The 21,101-nt window shown below is 39.3% G+C and overlaps 1 protein-coding gene across 1 annotated transcript; it reads right to left on the reverse strand.

Annotated features, from left to right (window-relative positions):
• Nucleotides 1–840: 840 nt before the first annotated feature.
• Nucleotides 841–19,982, reverse strand: acanb (aggrecan b). Its single transcript, XM_024281084.2, has 17 exons — nucleotides 19,844–19,982; nucleotides 13,797–13,872; nucleotides 10,786–11,175; nucleotides 10,479–10,653; nucleotides 10,152–10,279; nucleotides 9,752–10,045; nucleotides 9,481–9,651; nucleotides 9,072–9,246; nucleotides 8,830–8,957; nucleotides 8,451–8,744; nucleotides 7,790–7,891; nucleotides 6,328–7,542; nucleotides 6,093–6,251; nucleotides 5,376–5,458; nucleotides 5,130–5,286; nucleotides 3,368–3,550; nucleotides 841–2,299 (listed from the first exon to the last, which is right to left on the reverse strand). The coding sequence occupies exons 2-17, from the start codon at nucleotides 13,864–13,866 to the stop codon at nucleotides 2,235–2,237; spliced, it is 3,789 nt and encodes a 1,262-aa protein (XP_024136852.1). The 5' UTR covers nucleotides 13,867–13,872; nucleotides 19,844–19,982; the 3' UTR covers nucleotides 841–2,234.
• Between the last annotated feature and the right edge of the window lie 1,119 nt (nucleotides 19,983–21,101).

The raw sequence follows: 21,101 nt of genomic DNA on the forward strand, positions 1-21,101 counted from the left end.
TGCTCCTGATCTTTTTCTGATCCATAAGGTTTAAAATGATCAGCATAAATGAGGTTTCCTGTCAGTAAATATACAAAGTCATGTTACAGACTTCCTGTCATAATCTATGACCTGCTGATGTGTTGGTTCAGACCTTTATGTTTTACACTTAGTTCTTTTCTTTTAATGTTGTGTTGAAAGACATTGTTGTTTCAAATGTGATGTAAAATAGATTGCAAATTGGTCCAAGTTTGATAAATTAGGTGTTCATGCCCCACTTGAACTATATTCATGACTTACTGTAGTTCGTCTGTTGGCGTCCTCACAGCGTTTGATTCCTCTTCAGCCTAAAAAGCTGGGGTTTAAAGGGGAGATGTGGTTCAAGACTCTTAGAAAAGGCCTCCAGAGGTGAACAGAGGCTCACTGATTACATGGCACGCAGCGTTTCTAAACATGACCACTGGACACACCAACCAGCACACTCACACTTTCATTATCAGCCTGCGGTCTGCTGAGATTGTGGCACACATGTGGCCTGTAAGGACAAATATAGCACGTGGATCCATAAACGTGCAGAACATGTTACCTCATATACACATGGCTGTGCCCTGTGTGGAAAAGCACACAGTCACAGAGCAGGCCTGTTTGCAGAGATGAAGGTGGCTACTGTAGAGGCTGATGAAGGAGCTATTTACTGAGCGCTTCGTTTGCACAGGAAAGTGAAAAAAAAGAAAAATCCACCTCCATTCCAGGGTTGCTCTCTTTGGCTCAGCAGAGTTCCTTCCAAGAAAAGGGAGCAAATTCCAGCAGGTCGTTTTCACAAACAGTAACGCAACAGTGCGCACAAAGAACTCACAGACGCGAATGGGTCCCAATTTTATTTCAGTAAGAAGGATTTTTCACATCAGGATTAATGATCGGAAGTAATGCCTGTTTGTATGGTGATATTGATAACACAATTCATCTTTTTTATTAACCAATGAAACACTAACAGAGCCACCAGTTTTCCTCAGTTGTTCTGGAGAAGGTTGACTAGATGGATCCAAGTAGACTAGCTTCAAATAATATCATTTTTCTGCTCAGCATCACAAAAATCAGTGTTTGGAGAAATCAGACACAAACTTAAATATCAGAGTAAATGTTGAATTATAAAGGACAGTGTCAGCTTTCTTCTGTTCAGCTCATCCACATGCTTGATTTTCACTCATTTTCTTAGAAACTTCAGTGTCCAGAGCTGTGATCAAAAGGTCTTAAAATGTTTCATACACTCGACTCCAAAGTAATCAACACACATGTAGAGGACGAGTAAATCAAACAGTTTCAAGGGTTTGCTCTAAGTAGGTTTCACACAGATCCTGCTGTTCAGAGAATTTCAGGAAGAATATTTACAAAAAAAAGCACAGTAGAGCGCAAACACTGATTGTAGCTTCAGTGCTGACACAGTTCACAAAACTGCATGGATTTCAGGAGCGGATGTGCAGCTTGTGCACCATCAGGAGGTGATCTTCACCGGCCGGTTTGATGGGTGTTGCTACAGAAAAAGACTGTTTTGTTGTTACATGTTTTCCTGTTTAAGGTGCGCTTGATTTAAGATTCCAGCCAAATGACAAAAAAGACTCAAAAGTGCATGAGTGCTGATTACTTTAAATTCAGGATTGGTGCACTGAAGTACTACTTTAAACATGGATTTCTATTCATCATAAAATAGGAATGAGAAATTATTTGATGCTCTTATAGGAGAATGTTAAATGCGAGGTTGTGAAAACAATAAATATCTGTTGTGTTTTTAGGCGGTATTTTGCCTCAAGGTTAAAAATCACTTATCTAAATAAAACTAAAGATTTATGCTTTTAAGAGTGAGGAACAACTTTATTTTCTTTAAAGAAAACAAAGCTGTAAATTGATTTATGACTGTTTCTTACTCTTAAAGATAGAAACAACTGCTGTGAAGTGTAGATGTGTGTAATGTAGAAGATGTGGACTGGATTTATGCTTCATATGTCTGCACTGAAAGAAATTGAAACTAAAATAAATTAAATGATAACCGGTCTTGTTGTCAAAGTCAAGTTGATGGCCCAAAAGCAGGAGGCGAGGGGTCAGGGGTTTTTATTCAGCATGTGACACAGCAGTGTCATGAAGGAGGGTATGTTTGATGGGACATTTGCACTAGTGTCCATTCTTCTTTGCAAGAAGACTCGTTTGTAGCTCTCTGCGTTTTGTCTTTTCAGTCCTGCTCAGAGCAGCTTCCTCTGCTCCTATTGGCTGCTGACGCCTTTACTTCTTCTCTTCAGGGACCTTTTATGTAATCTACCGCTGACACCTGAAGAAAGACGATATGCATGCTGGTTACCTCTCGTGAACATGTCTGTGAAAACACAAGCTGCATGTTAACTAGAAATGGTTAGGATTTTGTTCTCTAGTAGCTTTTAAAAATGACACATTCTTGTCAATTGTGTCAAACTTTTATTTTCTGCAATTTAGGCAAATCTGAATTCTCCTTTCCCCTCCATTTGAAGAGGCAGTTTAAGTGCTAGTCGTGTCCAGGAAATGTATTTTCTAAATCAGACCCTAAAACGGAGGGATATAAAGTCCTTCGTCGTGAGGCTAAAAAAGAAGCGCTTTTCTTCACATGGATTCAAATGTAAGTAATAACGTTTTGTTGCAGCATGACCTTTTGAAAGTTATAAAACCGCTGCTGTTATGTAGATTCAAGCGCTGCAAGCTCCGCGCTAACGCTAGCAGACCAGCAATTATTGGTGACATCATCAAACCAAAGTGACGTCCGAATAACGAGACACAACTCTTCGTTTGGAGGACTAAGTGTAGGGAAAGGAAGCACTCAGATTGGGCATTTATACCCCATTTGTTTTCAGATTTTAGTCTCCAAAAATGTCTTGGGTTGACGAAACAGAATCTATTTCTTCTGGTTAGTCGCACATTATTGAAGCCAGTAAACATGCGACTCTGGGTTATGCTACGGTGTGATCGGCGCGTTAATAATTGAAAATAAAAAATCAATAAGAAATATTTTGATTGTATCCATGTAGGTAAAGTATTGGACCACAAAATTGGTGGAATTTTTTTATATATTGATTTGTTGACTTCGTCTTAAGATGCGAGATGAGTCGTGTGAAAAGATACACACCCTTAGTCGTAGCACTAAACAATAAAACCACAGACAAAAAAGAGCAGATTACTTTGTTCTTGTCTTGTTTCTTTGTTCATTTTTAAAATAAAAAAATCTATAATATTAATAATAATGAATATAAAAGTTGCATTTTTCTAAGTTTGCATGTGCTCACACCACCCCTGACTGACTTCCTGCTAACTGGCTGTACTGAAGGATGGTCAAATAGGGAGGTGGGATGAACCAAACCTGTCTGCTCACCTTCTGTGCACTCCACTTGTGGCTCCTCCCACTGCCCACTCGACATGCAGCGGATGAAGGGCAGGTGGCGCTGTACGTAACCCACGTCACACTGGTAGCGGACTGTAGAGTTGACCGGGTAACTTTCTTTGTTGGCTCCAATCAGACTTGCATGATCCACTGCAGGAGGAGCTCCACACATTTCTAACAAGATGGAAAAATGGAAGATAAATCAACACGTTTTATTTTATCAGCAGCAAAAAGAAAAGAAACTAAGTTTTAAAATGTTAAAAGTTATATATTTCGCCATGTACATGTATTTTGCTCATGCTAAGACATCCTGTCAGACACCTCAAAACACAATCAGATCAATCATTTTACACAGCAGCTTTCCCTGTAGTCATTGAGGGCTGCTACGATTAGTCGACTAATCGACTATTAAAATAGTCGTCGACTATTAAAATAGTCGACGACTATTTTAATAGTCGATTAGTTGTTTCTTTATTTTATATGGAGTCAGAGTGTAGGAAAGTTGAACACCAAAAAATGCACTTTTTAATATTTAAGTCAGTGAGACCAAATCTTCATCTTTAGTGAAAAATAATTCCTTGTTTCAGATGTTAACCCTTGAATGTTAACATTCACATTATATTGATTCTCTCGCTCCTTTCCGTAAGTTTGTTGGCAGGTAAAACTCAATCACACTTTCAGCGATTTCAGCAATCTTCGTAAAAACATTCCTCATGTTTAGAACATTACTGTTTGTATTTTTGTTTTCATAAACTTTATATTTTTGAAATATTGAGCAAAATATCCCCCCATAGGAAAATAAATAAGAAAACTTTCAAATTTCAAAATTTTAAGTAGATTAGCAACAAGACTTTAAATATATTCATGGGCTATGCTTCTATCTTTATAGCTATTTTTGTTACTTTTTGTCAAAAAAATTTGGAGTTTACCTAATATTATAGTAACATGCTAACATTTTTGGCTAATTTGTTTCCCACAGGGTTTTCTTTTTCTTTTTTTAGGCTAATTCAGAGTTTAGCTTCAATTTTAGCAACATGCTAATGTTTTTGGCTAATTTGTTATCTATTGGGTTTTTTAGGCTAATTTAGAGTTTAGCTAATATTATAGCAACATGCTAATGTTTTTGACAATTTAGTTTACTTAGGAATTTTAGGCTATTTTGGAGTTAAGCTAGTGTTTAAGCAATGTGCTAGCTTTTTTGGCTAATTTGGCATCTATTGAAGTTTTTTAGGCTAATTTGGAGTTTTAAGCAATTTTACTACAAAATGTTAAGAAATGTTGGTCAACTTCAGCACTCTTTAATATTTCTTTAACGAAATTTCCAGTCTTTATGCAAATGTAACATTTTGCAAATAGCTTTTGTATTTTCAGCAATTCCCCGCAGTAATTAGAGTCAATTGCATCGCCTTTTTCAGCAAAAAGCTTCAGCATCTCCAGTGACTATTTTCAGCAGTTAATGCAACTTTTCTAGTTTACTGTAATATTGTTTTAATACCAGAATCTACTGAAGGACAGAAGCTGAACGATTCAATAAAAGTTTAACAAACTCTTATCTTCATTGTCTTTATTTTTAGTTAATTTAAAGCTAATGATGGTTAAGATGTGTGTTTTACATCCACTTTGTGAATGACTAATCGTTAAAAATAATCGGTGATCAGTTGACTATTAAAATAATCGTTTGTGACAGAACTAATCTCAACAGTCCATATTACTCTAGATGTCCAATAATATTTTTTGCAAAAAGTGTAAAGACCTGTATGCTTGACGAGCTCAATCTTGCAGGTGAAAGAAAGGTGGTAATTGCACGGCACATCATTCCACTGCCCATCGTCGTGTCCAATCGCCACGACGCAGTCCTCCTCAGAACCAAAGTAGTTGTCCGGCTGGTTCGGCCTCCAGTTCTCAAAAGTCTGATGAAAGGATTGAAAGAAGTGGCTGTTGTTCTAAAGAGAAGTACACCTAGAAAACATTAACCAGCTGAAATCCAGGTGGAGCTCACCCGAGGACTGCCGTCTGTCCAGCGGAACTCATTCATCACATCTTTATCGTTTAGTCCAATCCAATGGTAATCTTTGTTGTTGGCTGGAAAGAAAAATCTTTTGTCTTTAATCCATGAATTACACTGACACAAGACATGCTTCAGTTTACTTTGAAGTCCCACTATAATCATCTATTGATCTAAAAGCATCCCCAGGTATGATCATGCTGCTTTTAGCCTAAATAAGAAAAACTTCTGTTGTTTTCTATGACAGTTTCTGCAGAGCAGCAGGAGTTCATTAGAAATTCACCTCTGAGTTGTGGGCGGGGCTGTTTGTGTAAGAAAGCCTGCCCCCACTTCCTGTCATCCATCTTTATACTGCTAGCTTACAGCCCCTCATAACCTCAAACTAATATTACAAGTGAAACAAAATGGTGAACAATATCGTCTCTATCCAGCCGTTCAGTTCTGATCCAGATTCCAGCTCAAACGAGGAAAACAAAGACGTTCATGGATCTATTTGTCTGTAATTGGATGCATCAGAATGGGGCGGAGCATGGAGCTTATGGCCCACTGATGGTAGTTTCTACATCCCAACAATTGTTTCTGCTCCTGATTCACAACAATTTGAATAAAGTAATTCACAGAAATGCTATTTAGAGCTTTTTCTCTTTATATTTGTCAGAAAAATGCCATAAGAACATCTGTGGAGCTTCATTGGATCAAAAGATGGCCTACCATTGATAAAGTGCTGCTCTTCCTGCGACCTGATGCTGACCAGGTGGCTGTTGTGATCCTGACAGTATTTCTCTGCATCCGACCAAGTCTTTCGATCCTCCACCCGGAGGTAACAGCTGCCCCCAAACTCCGTCCATTCTTCAGGACAGTCCTGGACACCTGCACACAGAACTCTCTCAATGAACTTCATGTTCCACATTTGTGGGCACAGTACTACAAGAACCAGAGAACTCACCTGTGACTGAGTCTGGCTGCTTCATGACAGCAGGAGTCGCCAACAACACCGATGGTTTTGTGGTTGGACTTGTGTAATCTGCTTCTGGAGTCGCTGCATAAGCTGCAGGCTCTGTGGGATCCTCCTCTCTGAGCACTTCAAGTCCAGATGAGTCAACAGTGAAGCTGAACTCTGAGTATGTTGATGCATCAACAGGCTTCTCAGGAGGGACTCCACTTCCTGATATGTCCAAAGTTCCTCTGACCTCGTGGGTAATGGCTGACCCGCTGCCTTCGCCGCTCACCTCCACCCTTCCTGAAGTATGCTCCTGGTGCGCTCTTGATAATGCAGACACTTTCAATACGTCATCTGTTAGGTAGATGATGTCAGGATAATGTTCTAGAGGTTCTCCTGAAGCAGAGCCACTGCTTGATGTACCGGATGGGAAACTCCTGGGGGCGCCACTAAAGAACCCTGATCCAGACGTATCGTGTCCTGATGCTTCCTGCTCTTTAGACGGTTGGGATGTCAGATCAATGCCACTGTGGTCGATAAAGAAGATCCCTTCTCCAGAGCCTGACGCAGACACATCTCCCGATCCAGACGATGAGGATTCTCCTGACCCAGACCCACTTGTGCCAAAGTAGCCCCCGCTGAAATAAACTCCTCCCTTGCCTAGTTCTTTCTCAGTTGGCTTTGGGGTTTTTGTTGCCTCCACCATCTCTCCATCCACAAAGAAGATCTGGGAATCTCCACCGCTGCCACTAAAGCCCCCGCTTCCACTAAAGTCCCCACTTCCACTTCCGCTTCCACTTCCACTTCCAAATCCGCTTCCGCTTCCAAATCTGGTTCCGCTTCCAAATCCGGTTCCGCTTCCAAATCCACTTCCGATTCCAGTTCCAGATCCACTTCCACTTTGAATTCCACTCCCAGTTCCACTTCCACTTCCAGTGGTGAATCCTGATCCTGATGAACTGGAATAGCTGTCAGCCCCAGATCCAGAAGCGGAGCCACTACCTGAAACTCCGGGCGTGAAGATGACCGTACTTCCTCCTTCTGCTTCTTGTGGACCTCCAGAGGTAGACGGGTCTCCAGAGCTACCACTGTGACCGCTGAAGCTGATGTTGTGTCCTGACCCAGATCCATCCTCACTGGTGCTGGTGGAGCCAGACTCCACAGAGGAATCATTGGTGGCAGACGGCTCCGATGTAGGAGTTTTTGAAATGTTAAACAGACCTGAGAAGACAGCAAATACCAGTGTGACAAATGGCAAGGAGTTAAAGAAAAAATATCAAATGTTATCTTAAGTCTTATTTATGGATTTTATTTTTTTATGTAGGTTTCTTTCAATTCAAATAAACATCCGGTACTTTTTGTGTATACCAAAGTCTTTCTTAAAAAGAGCACTTAAATAAATCCACTGAACCGTGGAAATTGGTGGCAGTATTTTTAGCTTTTCAGTGGTTTCAATCACCCATCTTACCTGTGAAGCTGAACTGCTTGTGGGTAACTGTCTTGTTGATAACATCATCAGTTGATGAGAGAATTATGCTGGTTTCATTTTGAGAAAGAACTGAAATTTTATCTGGAAAACACGCAAACAGATTAAAAAAATAATGTTCCAACTGAAAATGTGGTTCAGACTCACTTCAACATGAAGACAACAGGAGAGTTAACTTTTGAACTTTGTTTTTGATTTTGAATAACTTCACAACTTTTGTACCGTATTCTTCACTTTCATACACTTTACTCATACTCATTTATTCTTACATATAAAAGACTATTTGGGAGGTCAGACAATAATATCAGTATTTCAGATTTAAGGAGGAAATTGAGGAGTTATGGCTGTAGGTAACGTGGACATGCAGTTTAGGTGCAGGACACCCTGAACCAAAAATAAAAAAAGACTTGATTTCATTGAGTCACTTGGGCTTGTAATATGCAGTATCAGGAAAGTGATTGCTGATAAAGTCTGAGTGTACTAAGCATATCAGTTGACCCTTCAGACAGACAAGGAGAAAAATGTTTGAAATGTGTTTGTAGGATAAGGTATTAAATATGACTGCAGTCTGTCCGTTCATCTCAGCATTTAGTGGATCTAAGTTTCGTTTTTTTTCATTAGACCTCACCCCGCCCATTCCTACCTCTGAAACAATAGGCATCGTAGCGTGAATGCTCATCTGGGAAGCCCGTCTGATTGGGGAAAGCATAGACGCTGTGGACCCCAGCCAGCCCGCCCCCACACTGAGGCTTGGGAATGGTGATGGGGAAGCGGACGCTGCGGTCCATCAGCCAGCCTGGGGTGCACTTGTCAAATCCATGTTTCCAGGCAGCATAGAGCTGACCTGTGGTGGCCAAGGTGGAGTTCAGACTCTGGCAGTGCTGCACAGCCTCTTCGTAGGAGAAGCTGTCGTAGTCACTGGCAAAGAACACCTCGCCTGGAAGACAACAATCATGAACAAAAGGAGAGCTTTGACATGACACATTTATTTAGAGATGCACTCAGAATTTCGTAGTGCTTACCATTGAGACCCCCCACATAACAGTATACATCGTAGCGCTCAGTGACCGATCTCACTCCGTAAGATCTAACTCCTGGACGTGTGTACAGGTTTCCATAACAGTTTTTTCTTGGTGTCACAACTGGATACCTAAACACAAACACTTGTTGGGTTTATAATTCTAGGCTGTAAGGACTTAAATGGGAACAGAATTCAGCAATAAACACTTATGAAAAAAGGGTAAGTCAGTGAACTGGTCCTCACCGAACAGTTTGGTCTTGCACCCAACCGGCATCACATTGGTGTAGTCCATTCTCATAAGCCTCCTGTAGCTGCTGGGGGCTGGCGATGACTGCCCCGATATTCCTGCAAGCTTGCTGAGCCTCAGAAAAGGTCAGAGTGTACCGGCCGGTGATGGGTCGGTAGAGAAACACCACACCTGCAACAAGAGAAGGATAAGGGAAACAATATAGTTAATGGCTGGTTTTCACACAGAAGTTCTTCTAAATCACTCAACAGTTCTTCTTAGCTTTTAAACGTGGTGCTACTTGCACAAGTGTCCTGTGTTCTATTTTCATTTTTCCAAAAAACATCTTTGTGGCAAGACCTATCAAGTGGACATTTGGAAAAGCTCAAAGGCTTCTGTGGCTGACCTGGTGTGTAACAATCTCACCTGTGGAAGACATCTGCTTGTTCCAGTTTGTTGAAACCCCAGACCAACTTTTTTTATCTATCGGACTAGGTGGAATGGGCATTATGACCACGTCTCCTGTCTTCACTTCATGAGTTGCAGGATCACCGGTCAGTCCAAAGGTCCCGGGGGGAGGCGTAGTCATCTGTAAGTCTTCAGCAGAGAAGAAAAAATGCTTGGATGAGTTTTGAGAGCATATTTTAAAAATGTAAAATGTATTTCAATTTAAAAAAAGAATAAAAAAAGAACTCACCTCCGAAGCAAATGGCATCGTAGCGGTTGTCTGGATAAGGGTATCCCGTCTGGTTGGGAAATAAGTAGACGGTTCTGACTCCCAACAGTCCTCCTCCACACTGAGGCCTGGCAATATTTATTGGATATCGGACGCTCCTGTCTCCCAGCCAACCAGCGCTACAGACATCCATGCCATTCTTCCAGGCAAGGTAAAGCTCTCCAGTGGTGGCCAGCCTGGCACCGAGTTTGGCACACTGATCTTGTGCTTCGTAGAAGGAAAACTTCTCAACTGATGTTGAGTAGAAGACTTTACCTGAGAGGAAGGAGGTTAAAGATGAGGATGAAGCACATCGACACCAAACCAAGTACTTGTTTCCACACAAAACTGAAATGTTGATTCTCAGGTGAGCATTCATTACCTGTTAACTTCTCAGCAAAACAATACACATCGTAGGTCTCATTTACATTTCTCACACCATAAGTTCTCACACCAGGAAAGCCTTCCTTATCTCCAAAGCAACGCCAGCGAGGCTCATGGATAGGGTACCTGGAAATGAAAGAGAGAAGAGATCCTGAGCAAATGCTATTTATTTCACTGACCTGTGTTACATTTAGAATATCAAAGGCTTTTAATGTGTCTATCAAATTCCCTTTACTTCTTTGAGTGCTGCTTTAATTGTTTGATGCTTCTTTCTTGCCTCATCTCGTGTCCATTTCAGTGAGGATATAAGAGAATACTACCAGACCTGACAGTTTGATCGGACAGCCATCCGGCATCACACTGCTGGAATCCGTCATCATAAGCAGCCTGAAGCTGTGCAGGTGTAGCGATGACGGCACTGTTCTGAATACAAGCGGCTTTGGCTTTCTCAAAGGTCATGGTGTAGCGGGTGGTAATGGCGCGGTAGTGGAACACAATACCTGTAAGATATACAAAACGAATGGATGGTGAAGTTAGAAATGATCCGCTTAACTTTATATCTGCAGATTGACTAAGTTTGGCGATAAACAAATGCTTGACACTGGAGTCCTGAAAAAGAATTGTTAGCATACCCTGAACCTTGATGTCCACAGAGCTGTAGCTGTCCTCCACCCCTTGTATCACCTCACAGTGGTAGGTTCCAGAGTCTTTGGATCGAAGTTCTGTCAGCTCTATGGAGGCGTCCGTGGGGACCATGGGGTAGTTGACCATCGTCACTCTGTCCTCATACTCTGGCTTCACGTTGACTTTCCCTTCTGATGCTAGAAGGATGGTGATCATTTTCCTGGGTTCCTTGGTGACAAAGGTCCATTTGATGTGGTGGGAGAGTGGGCTGATGGTGGGGGCTCCCGGGTCGTTGACGGTGTTGTCTTGGAAGTAGCATGGCACGATGACTTTGCTACCCAGCAGAGGGCGAAGGGGCGTCTCCACGGGGATGCTCACATGTAATTTACCATCCATCTCTGCAAAAAGGATCACCAAAATTAGACGTTCTATGAATCCATTAGAATGTTACATAAAGCACTGTAAAGCCGGCCCGAGTTCAGGTCAAAAAATTCAAAGCGTTTGTATCTGAAATGCATAAAAACAGAAAACAGTAAATACAAAGTAAATCAACACTTTGCCCTCTTTTTCTGTCCAGCAGCTGATTAGACAGGTAGAAGCAGAAAGCCTTTGATTGGACAGATTTTAAGTTTGCGCTTAAGTTTCTGTTATAGCTTTCCTGAAACAATTAGATTCACAAGAGCCTGAATAGATTAGATTCTGATTTGTTTCTATTCTTTCGATTCTTCAATTCAATTTTGAATTTACACATTTATACAAATCAGTTTAGAAATACACGAATAATCTACTATATGATTTGAATATATTTATATAATCTGATTCAGTTCACATACTGTAAATGTATCAGTGAAATAATGAGATTGTTAATATCATCCAGTGTTACATGGATTCTCTAAAGGAGAAGTTCTAACTAAAATGTTCAGATCATTAACATTGGAAACATTGTTCTGCTTCTCCTGGAGGACGTTTCAGTTTGGACACTAGGTGGAGATCACACTATAGCATTACAGTTTATTCAGAAGAAGAAGAAAGTATGAGGAATAACCAATGTTTTAAACTACAAACTATTACTTTAAAAATATTTCCTTAAAAGAGTTAAGAAAATTCATGTATGTGAGTTTATAAAGACGTTCATGGGAATTTTCATTAAATGTTAGCATCAAGCTAGCGGACTTTAGCTTTATGTGCTAAATCGGTTTATATTTTTTTATGAATCGATCATTGATCTTTTAAGCTTAAATCAATTCAAATCGATTAATCGATTTTTTCAACCCTACTCTAGTTTTTGTTATATACTTACTAAATAAATTCTGGACTTGTGGTAAAGTTATGTGAAATACTTACAAAAAATGAAGGTATTACATTATCCACTTTACCTTCAAATAAAGAAACTGTTTTATAATTTAATATGATGAAGTCTCACTCCAATCATCTTTTGATCTCATGTCAAAGTGTTCCCAGTGATCTTTTATTTATAATTATGTCGTTTTTAAGAAAAAAAATCCAAAAGTCTGTGTCATTTTCTAGGACACAGTTTCTGCAGAGCAGCAGGAGTTCATTAGAAAATCCCGTCTGAGCTGAGGGTGGGACAGTTGGCATGGAGTAAGCCCACTTCCTGTCACCCATCTGTTTATATGCTCGCCTGATAGCTTACAGTCCCTCACAACTCCAATTTAACATAACCGGTGCAAAAAAATGACAAGCAATATCAGAGCTATCAGTCGTACAATTTGGATCCAGGTTTCAGCTCAGATGGGGAAAACAAAGACTATTTGTCTGCATCAGAATAGAGCGGACCAGGGAGCTGCAGCCTGTCGATTACAGTTTCTACATCACAAATACGCTCTTTTTTAAAAGGTATTTTCTCATCTCCTTCTGATTCACAACAATTGGAATAAAGAAATACTGAGAAATGCAATTTTGAACTTAATTTTCCTTATCTATGTCTTCAGCATGAGTTAAATGCCAGAAGAAAATGTAAAAACACAATTTTCATCGGAGTGGGTCCTTAAGAAACTTTTAAAGAAACCTGCTCGAGAAAATACATCCAAAAATAAGTATGTTGAAGCTTTTAAGATCAATCTACATGCATTTCAATTAGTCAGAATAAATGTCAAATCATCTGATGATCAGAAGACCAAGATTTAAAGTCCCCCAAGACAATATTGTTTATTTAAAGAAATTGTTCCCATTAGTGTTTTAATCACGATTTTAAAGTTTTTACCTCAAATCCCACAACCTAAATGTCTTAAAAACACATTTTTCATGTTGATCTGAAGCTTCTGTTTCCGAAATCTCCTCTGAGGGGGCGTGGCTTTTAGCAGCTCCGCCCCTGATCCCCCTGTCTGACTCTGATAGCTCTGTGTCTCTCTAACATAAATCTTCACCACTGCTACATAAAAACATCCATCAATCTGGGTAATGTCCAGCCGTATGGTTCTGATCCGGATGTCAGCTGGACGAGGAAGTGAAGATCTTCATGGACAGAACTTCCTCCAAAATCCTGATTCTTTCTCCTTCCAGTTCACCAAAGACTCTTTTAGCTAATTCTCCAATGTTTATTGACTGTGATCAATACATTCAATCATTGGTTTCTCAGAGTTCTTGATAAAATAATCAAAGCTAACATCAAAATGCTCTTTCATTGATTTACAATCCTTTCCAACTGCGGTCAAATGAGCCGCCGTTCACATTTCCGTGGTCACATCAAGAAGCTCCGTGGAGTCTGGTGGAGATTTTCCAGCGTTCTCAGTCCTGCTACCGTAAGTATTGGATGAAACTCACACCAAAAATCCAGTGATGCTGATTTGACCACAGAAATGTGAACGGCGGCTCATTTGACTGCAGTCAATGTGAAGATACCATCTTCTCTTCTCCAGAACCTGAACTAGACACTAGGAACAGATGAGGGTTTAGTGCATGTGCAGCAGAGCTGTTGATGGAAAGAAGATCATTCATTCAAACAGTCTGGTTTTCATCAGTGTTTCTCACATTTGAGTCGCCACAGACGCAGCCTTACCATCATAGCTCACAGTTGACATTGCCACGGTGAAGGGCAGGGACACAAACAGCAGAAACAGGGAAGTCATGGCAACCTGGCAAAAACAAAAAACTGGAATTACCTTCAATTTTATTGTGAAACAAACTCATTCAAAGTTTCTAAACACTTGTTTTCTCTTACATGTTATCCCAGTTTTTACAAACATATTCCATGAAAGTACAATAAACAACAGCACGATCAGAAATGTTTTTTTCTTCTTTTTCTCCAGCTTATATTTATACTCTGCATTATCTAGAATATAAGGATTATTTGGTTTTGGATTCCACTTGTTGGAAAAAAGATGTCAAGTGTTTCTAGAAACCATTTAACTGCCTGCTAAGCAATGAAAGCACCTTTGTTTCTCTGCACACAGGAACTACTTAACTCTAAAATTAGTTTGGACTGAGTGAAAAACGTCTGGTTGATTCATTACAAGCTTTATTTGCATTTGTTCCAAGTATATGAATAGTGAAGCTGGACTTTTCCTCTCAATCCCAGATGTTTGTTTCTGTGGCTCTTTTTTTTGGTTTTTGCTGAATGAAACATGGCGTTTTGGTTGGTGTGAGCCAGATATACCAGCTGTAGTCCAGCAGCAGTTTGAAACTTCAGCTGCTGCTTGATGGTCCACTGTGAGGTCAGTCAGTCCTGACTGTGCACTGAAACATGGAGACTATCTGAACTCTGAGATCACAGCCTCTAAACGAGTATTGTGCTTTGCCTTAGTAACACTATGTACTGAACTCTTAAAGTTCAGGTGTTCAGTTTAACCTGCTGCTATGTTGGGTGCATTGTGCATTCGACTACTTTGTTAGGAGCCAATGACTCTAGTTGCTTTTACACAATAGATATGGCGATACAAGTCACAGAACGTATCAAGAAAGAAGCTGTATGAGTCACCAAACTGACTGCTCATAGCTTTGGAAATATTTGGGTATGAGCTACACAATGGGGTCATGCTGACTTCTCGAAGCTGTGGATTCCAAAATGAATCTCCTGACTTTTTGTTCCCTTTGATACCTGATAGTGTGTAATAATTCAATTCTGTGAAGGTACGTCCACTACAAACTGTTCCCCCAAAAAGAGAAGAAAGAACATTTTTTATGGTCCATCATCATAAATAACATTTTCTTAACAGAATGTGTTGTATTCTGGTGGACATTTGACCAACAGGCTGCCATACTTTTTTATTTTAAAAATACATAGAAACAAACCAAAAATGCAAAAACAGAAACAAAAAACATCGGAAAAATATATTGTCAATTCTGTCATTATCTTTATTGATTCATGACAGCAGAAAAAAAGAACTCTCACTTGGTTTGTTTATCTGTTGCTCTGGCAACCATAAACATAAATAGCTGTCTCTATGTGTGGATATCAAAATACCAACCAAGCAGACTTCAGTTTAAGACAGGGGTGTCAAATTCAAGCACACAAGGGGCCAAAATCCAAAACACACCTTAAACCGCGGGATGAACAGGATAAACATTTATTGAACACTCTAGAACTACATTTGTAAAACTTTAAAACTCTAACTTTTTAACATAATTATGAACTAGATATATAGCATTACCTGTGATAACGCTAGTGTGAATGCTGTAAGCTGAATTTGGCAGCTGAAGATGTTGGTGCTGATAGCTGAAGATGCTAAAATGTATAGCTGAAAACACTGAAGTTGATAGCTGAAAACGATGAAGTTAATAGCTGAAAACGCTAAAGCTGATAGCCAGCTAAAATATCATCTAAATGCCAAATTAGCCTAAATGAAGCAAAAAAAAACGTAGGTAATCCAAAACAGGTAAAAATATCTAAACTTCTAAATATCCTAAAAATCTGAAAAAAAGCCTAAATTAGCCGAACCGGATAGCATGCAAATATTACCCTAACTCCAAAACAGCCAAAAAAAACTGAAAAAATAAAAGCCTAGATTAGCCGAACCAGCTAGCATGTAGCTGAAATATCATTTAAACTCCAGAGTAGCCTAAAACATCTCAGTAAATGCCAAAATAGTTCAAAACGCTAGCAGAATACCACTTTTTAAAACTTTAAAACTGTAACTTCTTAACATAATTATGAATAATAAAAAGGCTTACTCCAGAATAAATCAATTTAAACCTTAAATAACTTTCAATATTTATGTCTTTGGCACATGTGGTTTAAGTTATCAGGTAATCCTTCACTCTACTCCACCGTCAATCAAAAACCTCTATTTTATATGAAGAGAAACAGTCATTTTTTCTTTGACATAAACTTGTTTGAGTTTACTTTCCCATTCATTCATTCATAGTCGATTTTATATTCTTCCAATTCAATGTCATTGTTTTTCTAGCAATACCTAATAGTAGATGAGGACGATTCTTTTTAGTAAAGCTTTTAGCTGATATTTTAGTATTATTTTACATTTCCAAATTTTTTTAGATGCTATCTGCCATTCATTTTTTCCTGTATTTATCTAATATTCAAAGTTGTCATTGATTTGTCTTGTATTTTAATTTTTATGAAGCACTTTGTGAGTTGCTCTCTTTGAAAAGTGATATTTAACCAAAGATTTATTTACTTGTATCAAATTATGGAATAATCTTGAAAAATCAATAAAAGAGTTCAGTTCAATTACTACATATAAAAACAGTGAAAAAACAAACGCTCACACAATATAAGTCATTGGGAACGGGTTAAATTTTAAGAAAAGGAGAGCTATTATTTTAGGTATTTGGTTTATTGTGTGAATGTTTAATAAGCATTGACTCAATAGTGATTCTCCAGCTCCTTTCCATACGATTTTCAGAAACTCAATCAAACTTTCAGCGATTTCTGTAATCTTGGTATCAAAATGTTCAGCTCGTTCTGGACATTACTGCTTGTATTTTTGGTATTCATAAACTTTATAGTTTTTAATATATTGAGCAAAATATGTCCCATCGAAAATGAATGAGAAAGTCTTCAGATTTGAAAATTTCAAATAGATTAGCAACAAACCTTTAAATATATTCATGTTTTCATTTTTTATAGTAATTTTCAAAAAACTCTGAGTTTATGTTATATTTTAGAGCCATGTTGATGTTTTTGACTAATTTAGTTCACTGATGAATTTTAGACAGTTTTGGAGTTTAGATGATATGTAAACAACGAGCTAGCTTTTTTGGCTGATTTGGCATCTATATTGGTTTTATGGGCTAATTTGGAGTTTAGTTCATTTTTAAGCAACACACTAAATATTTTCGCTACATTGGCATGTGTTAAGGATTGTTAGCAGTTTTACTACAAATTTTTCAAAAATGTAGGTCGACTTCAGCGCTCTTTCATAGGTCTTTAATGAAATTTACAGTGTTTTAGCAAATTTAACATTATGTAAATAGCTTTTGCATTTTCAGTAAATAGCTGCAGCAATTAGAGTAAATTGTGTCAAAAATTTTATCAAAAAGCTTCAGCATCTTCAGTGACTACATTCAGCAAAAAGCAATCAAACTAATATTATCACAGGTACTGCAAGTTTTCTAGTTTATTTTCTTGTTGCTTTTGTTGTTTGTTTTTTTCTTTTTTTATTTGTTTGCTTTTGCCAGCTGTCTGACATATAATGTTACAACACAAAAAGATAGATTTGGTAAAAATAGCTTGATTGATTTATTTAAATGGGGCAGAGACAAGTTTCCTCTTTCTGTCCTCTTTCATTTTCACCAAGGACAAGAGTATTGTGACATTTTTCTCTGTGTGCTATGAAAATTAATTAATTAAATAAACTAAACTACTACTACTTACTACAGTATATGAATGGCATTTCTTTCTTTGTTTTTGTAAATGTCATTAGGCAAAAACAGTAATGTATCTGCAGGTATTTCTATCATGAATATCTTTCCATTTCCTCCCTAACCTAAATCCTATCATCTCTGCTGCCATGATTAGATGTATTGTTATTGAAAAAAAAAAAACTTTATTGGCATGAAAAAGCTTACTTCTAACACGTGCGCAGCTTCAACTGTGATACATGACTGGTGATTCTGCTCTCGTAGACATTTCTTCAGCACATCTCACACACAGCTGATGTAAGTCCCAACGGAACCTGCTTTGTTCTACAAAACTGCCCCAGATTACCCAGAACCTTCTGTTAACCCCCTTTCCTGATTCAAAGACTTTCAGTAGCTAGACAGAAAATGATGAACTATTTAAGCTCTAATCATAGTTTGTACTTAAATAAATAACGTTTATGTAGATTCAACAGTGTGACTTGTTCAAATCTCTGAGGTAAAGAGTGACGTGGGTGAATGCACGTGCGGGGGCTGCTGGTGTTCTTTGAGGATCTAGCACTTCCAGTACAGCAAGACCAATATTTGCCCTGCTGTCTGCGATCTATCTTGAGAGTCCAGTTTGACAGGAAGCACAAAATACCAGACAGTGTCATGCTACAGATGCATAAATCCATCCAGTAATAATCACACCCTTAGCATAATTCTCTCACACTCAGTTCAAGTTGCCATGTGATAAAACTTTGATTTACTTTCCAGTTTTATCTTGATGCACGAACACAATAAAAGTCTTTTTGGTATTTTCCTAAGGTCATGCTGTTCAGCCCCCTAAAAGGTGCTGTGCTCTTTTTAAATGCATCATTTGAACTTAATGACGTGCACTTGGATTTGTGACCAAATCTCTCCAGGTCAGAGCGAGCCAATCAGCCGCGCTCCACAGAGGACCCATTGAGCCGGTGGGGTGGCTGTTTTCTCCCCAGGCCCGCTGCTGTGGTATGTCCTGCTCCCAGCTGAGGTGGGGGGCAATGAGGCCTCGGTCTGTTCCGTCAGTGAACAGGGGCAGGGCCCTGGGAGGTGTGACCCTGCCAAGGTAAACACGAGGCGGGCATCCAGCGACACCCCTTCCCCCAACACACACACCCCACCACCACCTTCACTGACTGAGTCCCTCAGCAGCAGAACAGAGCTGACATTGATATGTGCGCACACAAGACACAGACTCCGTCTCATAGATCACAGGGGATGTGAGGGAACCATACACACGCCTAATGACACAGACTGTAAAGCCCGTGTGTGAAACAGCACACAGGTTGTTGAAACAAGAACGGCGGATGCTGAAAAACATCACCCTGCATGTGTCCGTGAGAACGCACAGCTGCATGATTAACTGTTAACGTGAGAATCGCAGCTAAGCTCTGCTCATTTCAACATTTCAGAATTACGATTCACAGCATGTGCGTGTGCGCCCTGATGTAACCACGGCAACAGGATGCCACTGAGCGCCAGTTTGCTTCCATCTCCCTTAAGCAGAGCTGTGACCAAACACAGACAGGATTCTAACAAGTGTTGCTTACAGCGTGTAAAAACAAAGGAAACATCTCTGTGTGTTTCCCCACATCAAATCCAACACAGCGGATGGCTTCACTTGAATTGAGGGATCCTTTCTTCAACACAGGAAGCCCTAAAATGTGTAGAGTGCAGTGCAGATAAATTATTTTTTGTTTTAGTGCACCTTCATTTTTTTAATTCATTCAAGCTCTTCTTTCTTATTTGCCAGTAAATAATTGGACACGTCCATCTTTTCCATTCAGTCATTTTCAATGATCTCAAACTTGTTGGAAATTATATTCAACCCATTAGCGCCTGAATTTATTTCCAGCTCTGAAAAAAAATAGCTAATATTGAAGTAGATGCTACATTGACATCATTTTAGAGCCAAAGTGGTTTGTTGCATATTTGAGACAATAGGCAATAAGGAGTTAAAACTAAACAAACTTCCTTCATATTGAGGTCGTTAAGAAAAAAATGCATCCACAAAGCCTTCAAGAAGCAGCAAGAGAGAGAGATTTCAGATGTAAAAGATCATTGAGTTAAAATCTGACAAACTTATTAAAAAAAAGTGTTTTTTGAGGAGCTGACAAACAGAAAAAGAAAGTAACAAACTGTCTTCTTTTAGTGACGAAGTTCTCTTTTGTTAGACCTCTAAAGACCTGAATAACCATCTCTCTCCCTCCTCACAGATTCTACCGGATCTTTGCCAAGGTGTCCGTTGGTGAGCCGTGGACGTACCGTTAATGCCGATGTGCTCCCAAGACCAACGTCTCCAAGGGTCCTGGTTGACTGTGCGCTGGGGAACAGAAAGAGGCACTATTCAGTGTCTACCTCCCATTTAGATGCTGGAAGAAGAGGGAGGGACGCAGAGGGGGAGAGAGAAATGTGGAACTCCTCTGCCAGTTGGTCCAAACACCTCTGATTGTCCGATCAAGAGCACAAAACCTACAAAAAATTGTTTTGATAAAAAATCCTGAGTGAGAAACTAGAGAGGAGCTACAGTTTTAAAAGACTTATCTTATATCAGAAGATTTCACTGTCCTGCTGTCCTGATCAGAGGTGTTCACTTTTGTGTTCCTTAATAGAGTTAATAATAACGTTAATAGCTTTTATCGTGATATTTATCTGTAAATAGGACTTTTAAAATTAGCTTAATAATGTTTTAAAGAGGTATGCTCACTTTTATGTCCAAACATTTTAAGTTTAGTTGGCTTTCGACACTCTTAACCCTTTAAAGTCCCCTAATGACAAATTGTATTATTTAAAAAAACGTTCCAAATAGTGTTTTAATTAATATTATGCCGTCTTTAACCAAAATCCCACAACCTAAATGTCTGAAAAAGACATTTTTCATGTTGATCTGAAGGCTCTGTTTCCAAAATCTTCTCTGAGGGGGCGTGGCTTTTGGAGCTGAGCTGAGCAACCCCGCCCCTTTGATAGCTCTGTATCTCACTAGCATAAATCTTTCCCCGCTGCTACATAAAAACATCCATCAATCTGGGTAATGTCCAGCCGTATGGTTCTGATCCGGATGTCAGCTGGACGAGGAAGTGAAGATCTTCATGGACAGAACTTCCTCCAAAATCCTGATTCTTTCTCCTTCCAGTTCACCAAAGACTCTTTTAGCTAATTCTCCAATGTTTATTGACTGTGATCAATACATTCAATCATTGGTTTCTCAGAGTTCTTGATAAAATAATCAAAGCTAACATCAAAATGCTCTTTCATTGATTTACAATCCTTTCCAACTGCGGTCAAATGAGCCGCCGTTCACATTTCCGTGGTCACATCAAGAAGCTCCGTGGAGTCTGGTGGAGATTTTCCAGCGTTCTCAGTCCTGCTACCGTAAGTATTGGATGAAACTCACACCAAAAATCCAGTGATGCTGATTTGACCACAGAAATGTGAACGGCGGCTCATTTGACTGCAGTCAATGTGAAGATACCATCTTCTCTTCTCCAGAACCTGAACTAGACACTAGGAACAGATGAGGGTT

This window comes from Oryzias melastigma, linkage group LG6, assembly GCF_002922805.2.
Source record: "Oryzias melastigma strain HK-1 linkage group LG6, ASM292280v2, whole genome shotgun sequence".
NCBI lineage: Eukaryota > Metazoa > Chordata > Actinopteri > Beloniformes > Adrianichthyidae > Oryzias > Oryzias melastigma.

Excerpts from the sequence above, each read along its gene's own strand:
- acanb (XM_024281084.2), bottom strand. The coding sequence starts at position 13,866 with ATGACTTCCCTGTTTCTGCTGTTTGTGTCCCTGCCCTTCACCGTGGCA. Across the intron at positions 10,280-10,478 it reads CTGTCCGATCAAACTGTCAG|GTACCCTATCCATGAGCCTC; the intron begins GTCTGGTAGTAT and ends TTTCATTTCCAG. Across the intron at positions 6,252-6,327 it reads GCAGCCAGACTCAGTCACAG|GTGTCCAGGACTGTCCTGAA; the intron begins GTGAGTTCTCTG and ends TTCTGTGTGCAG.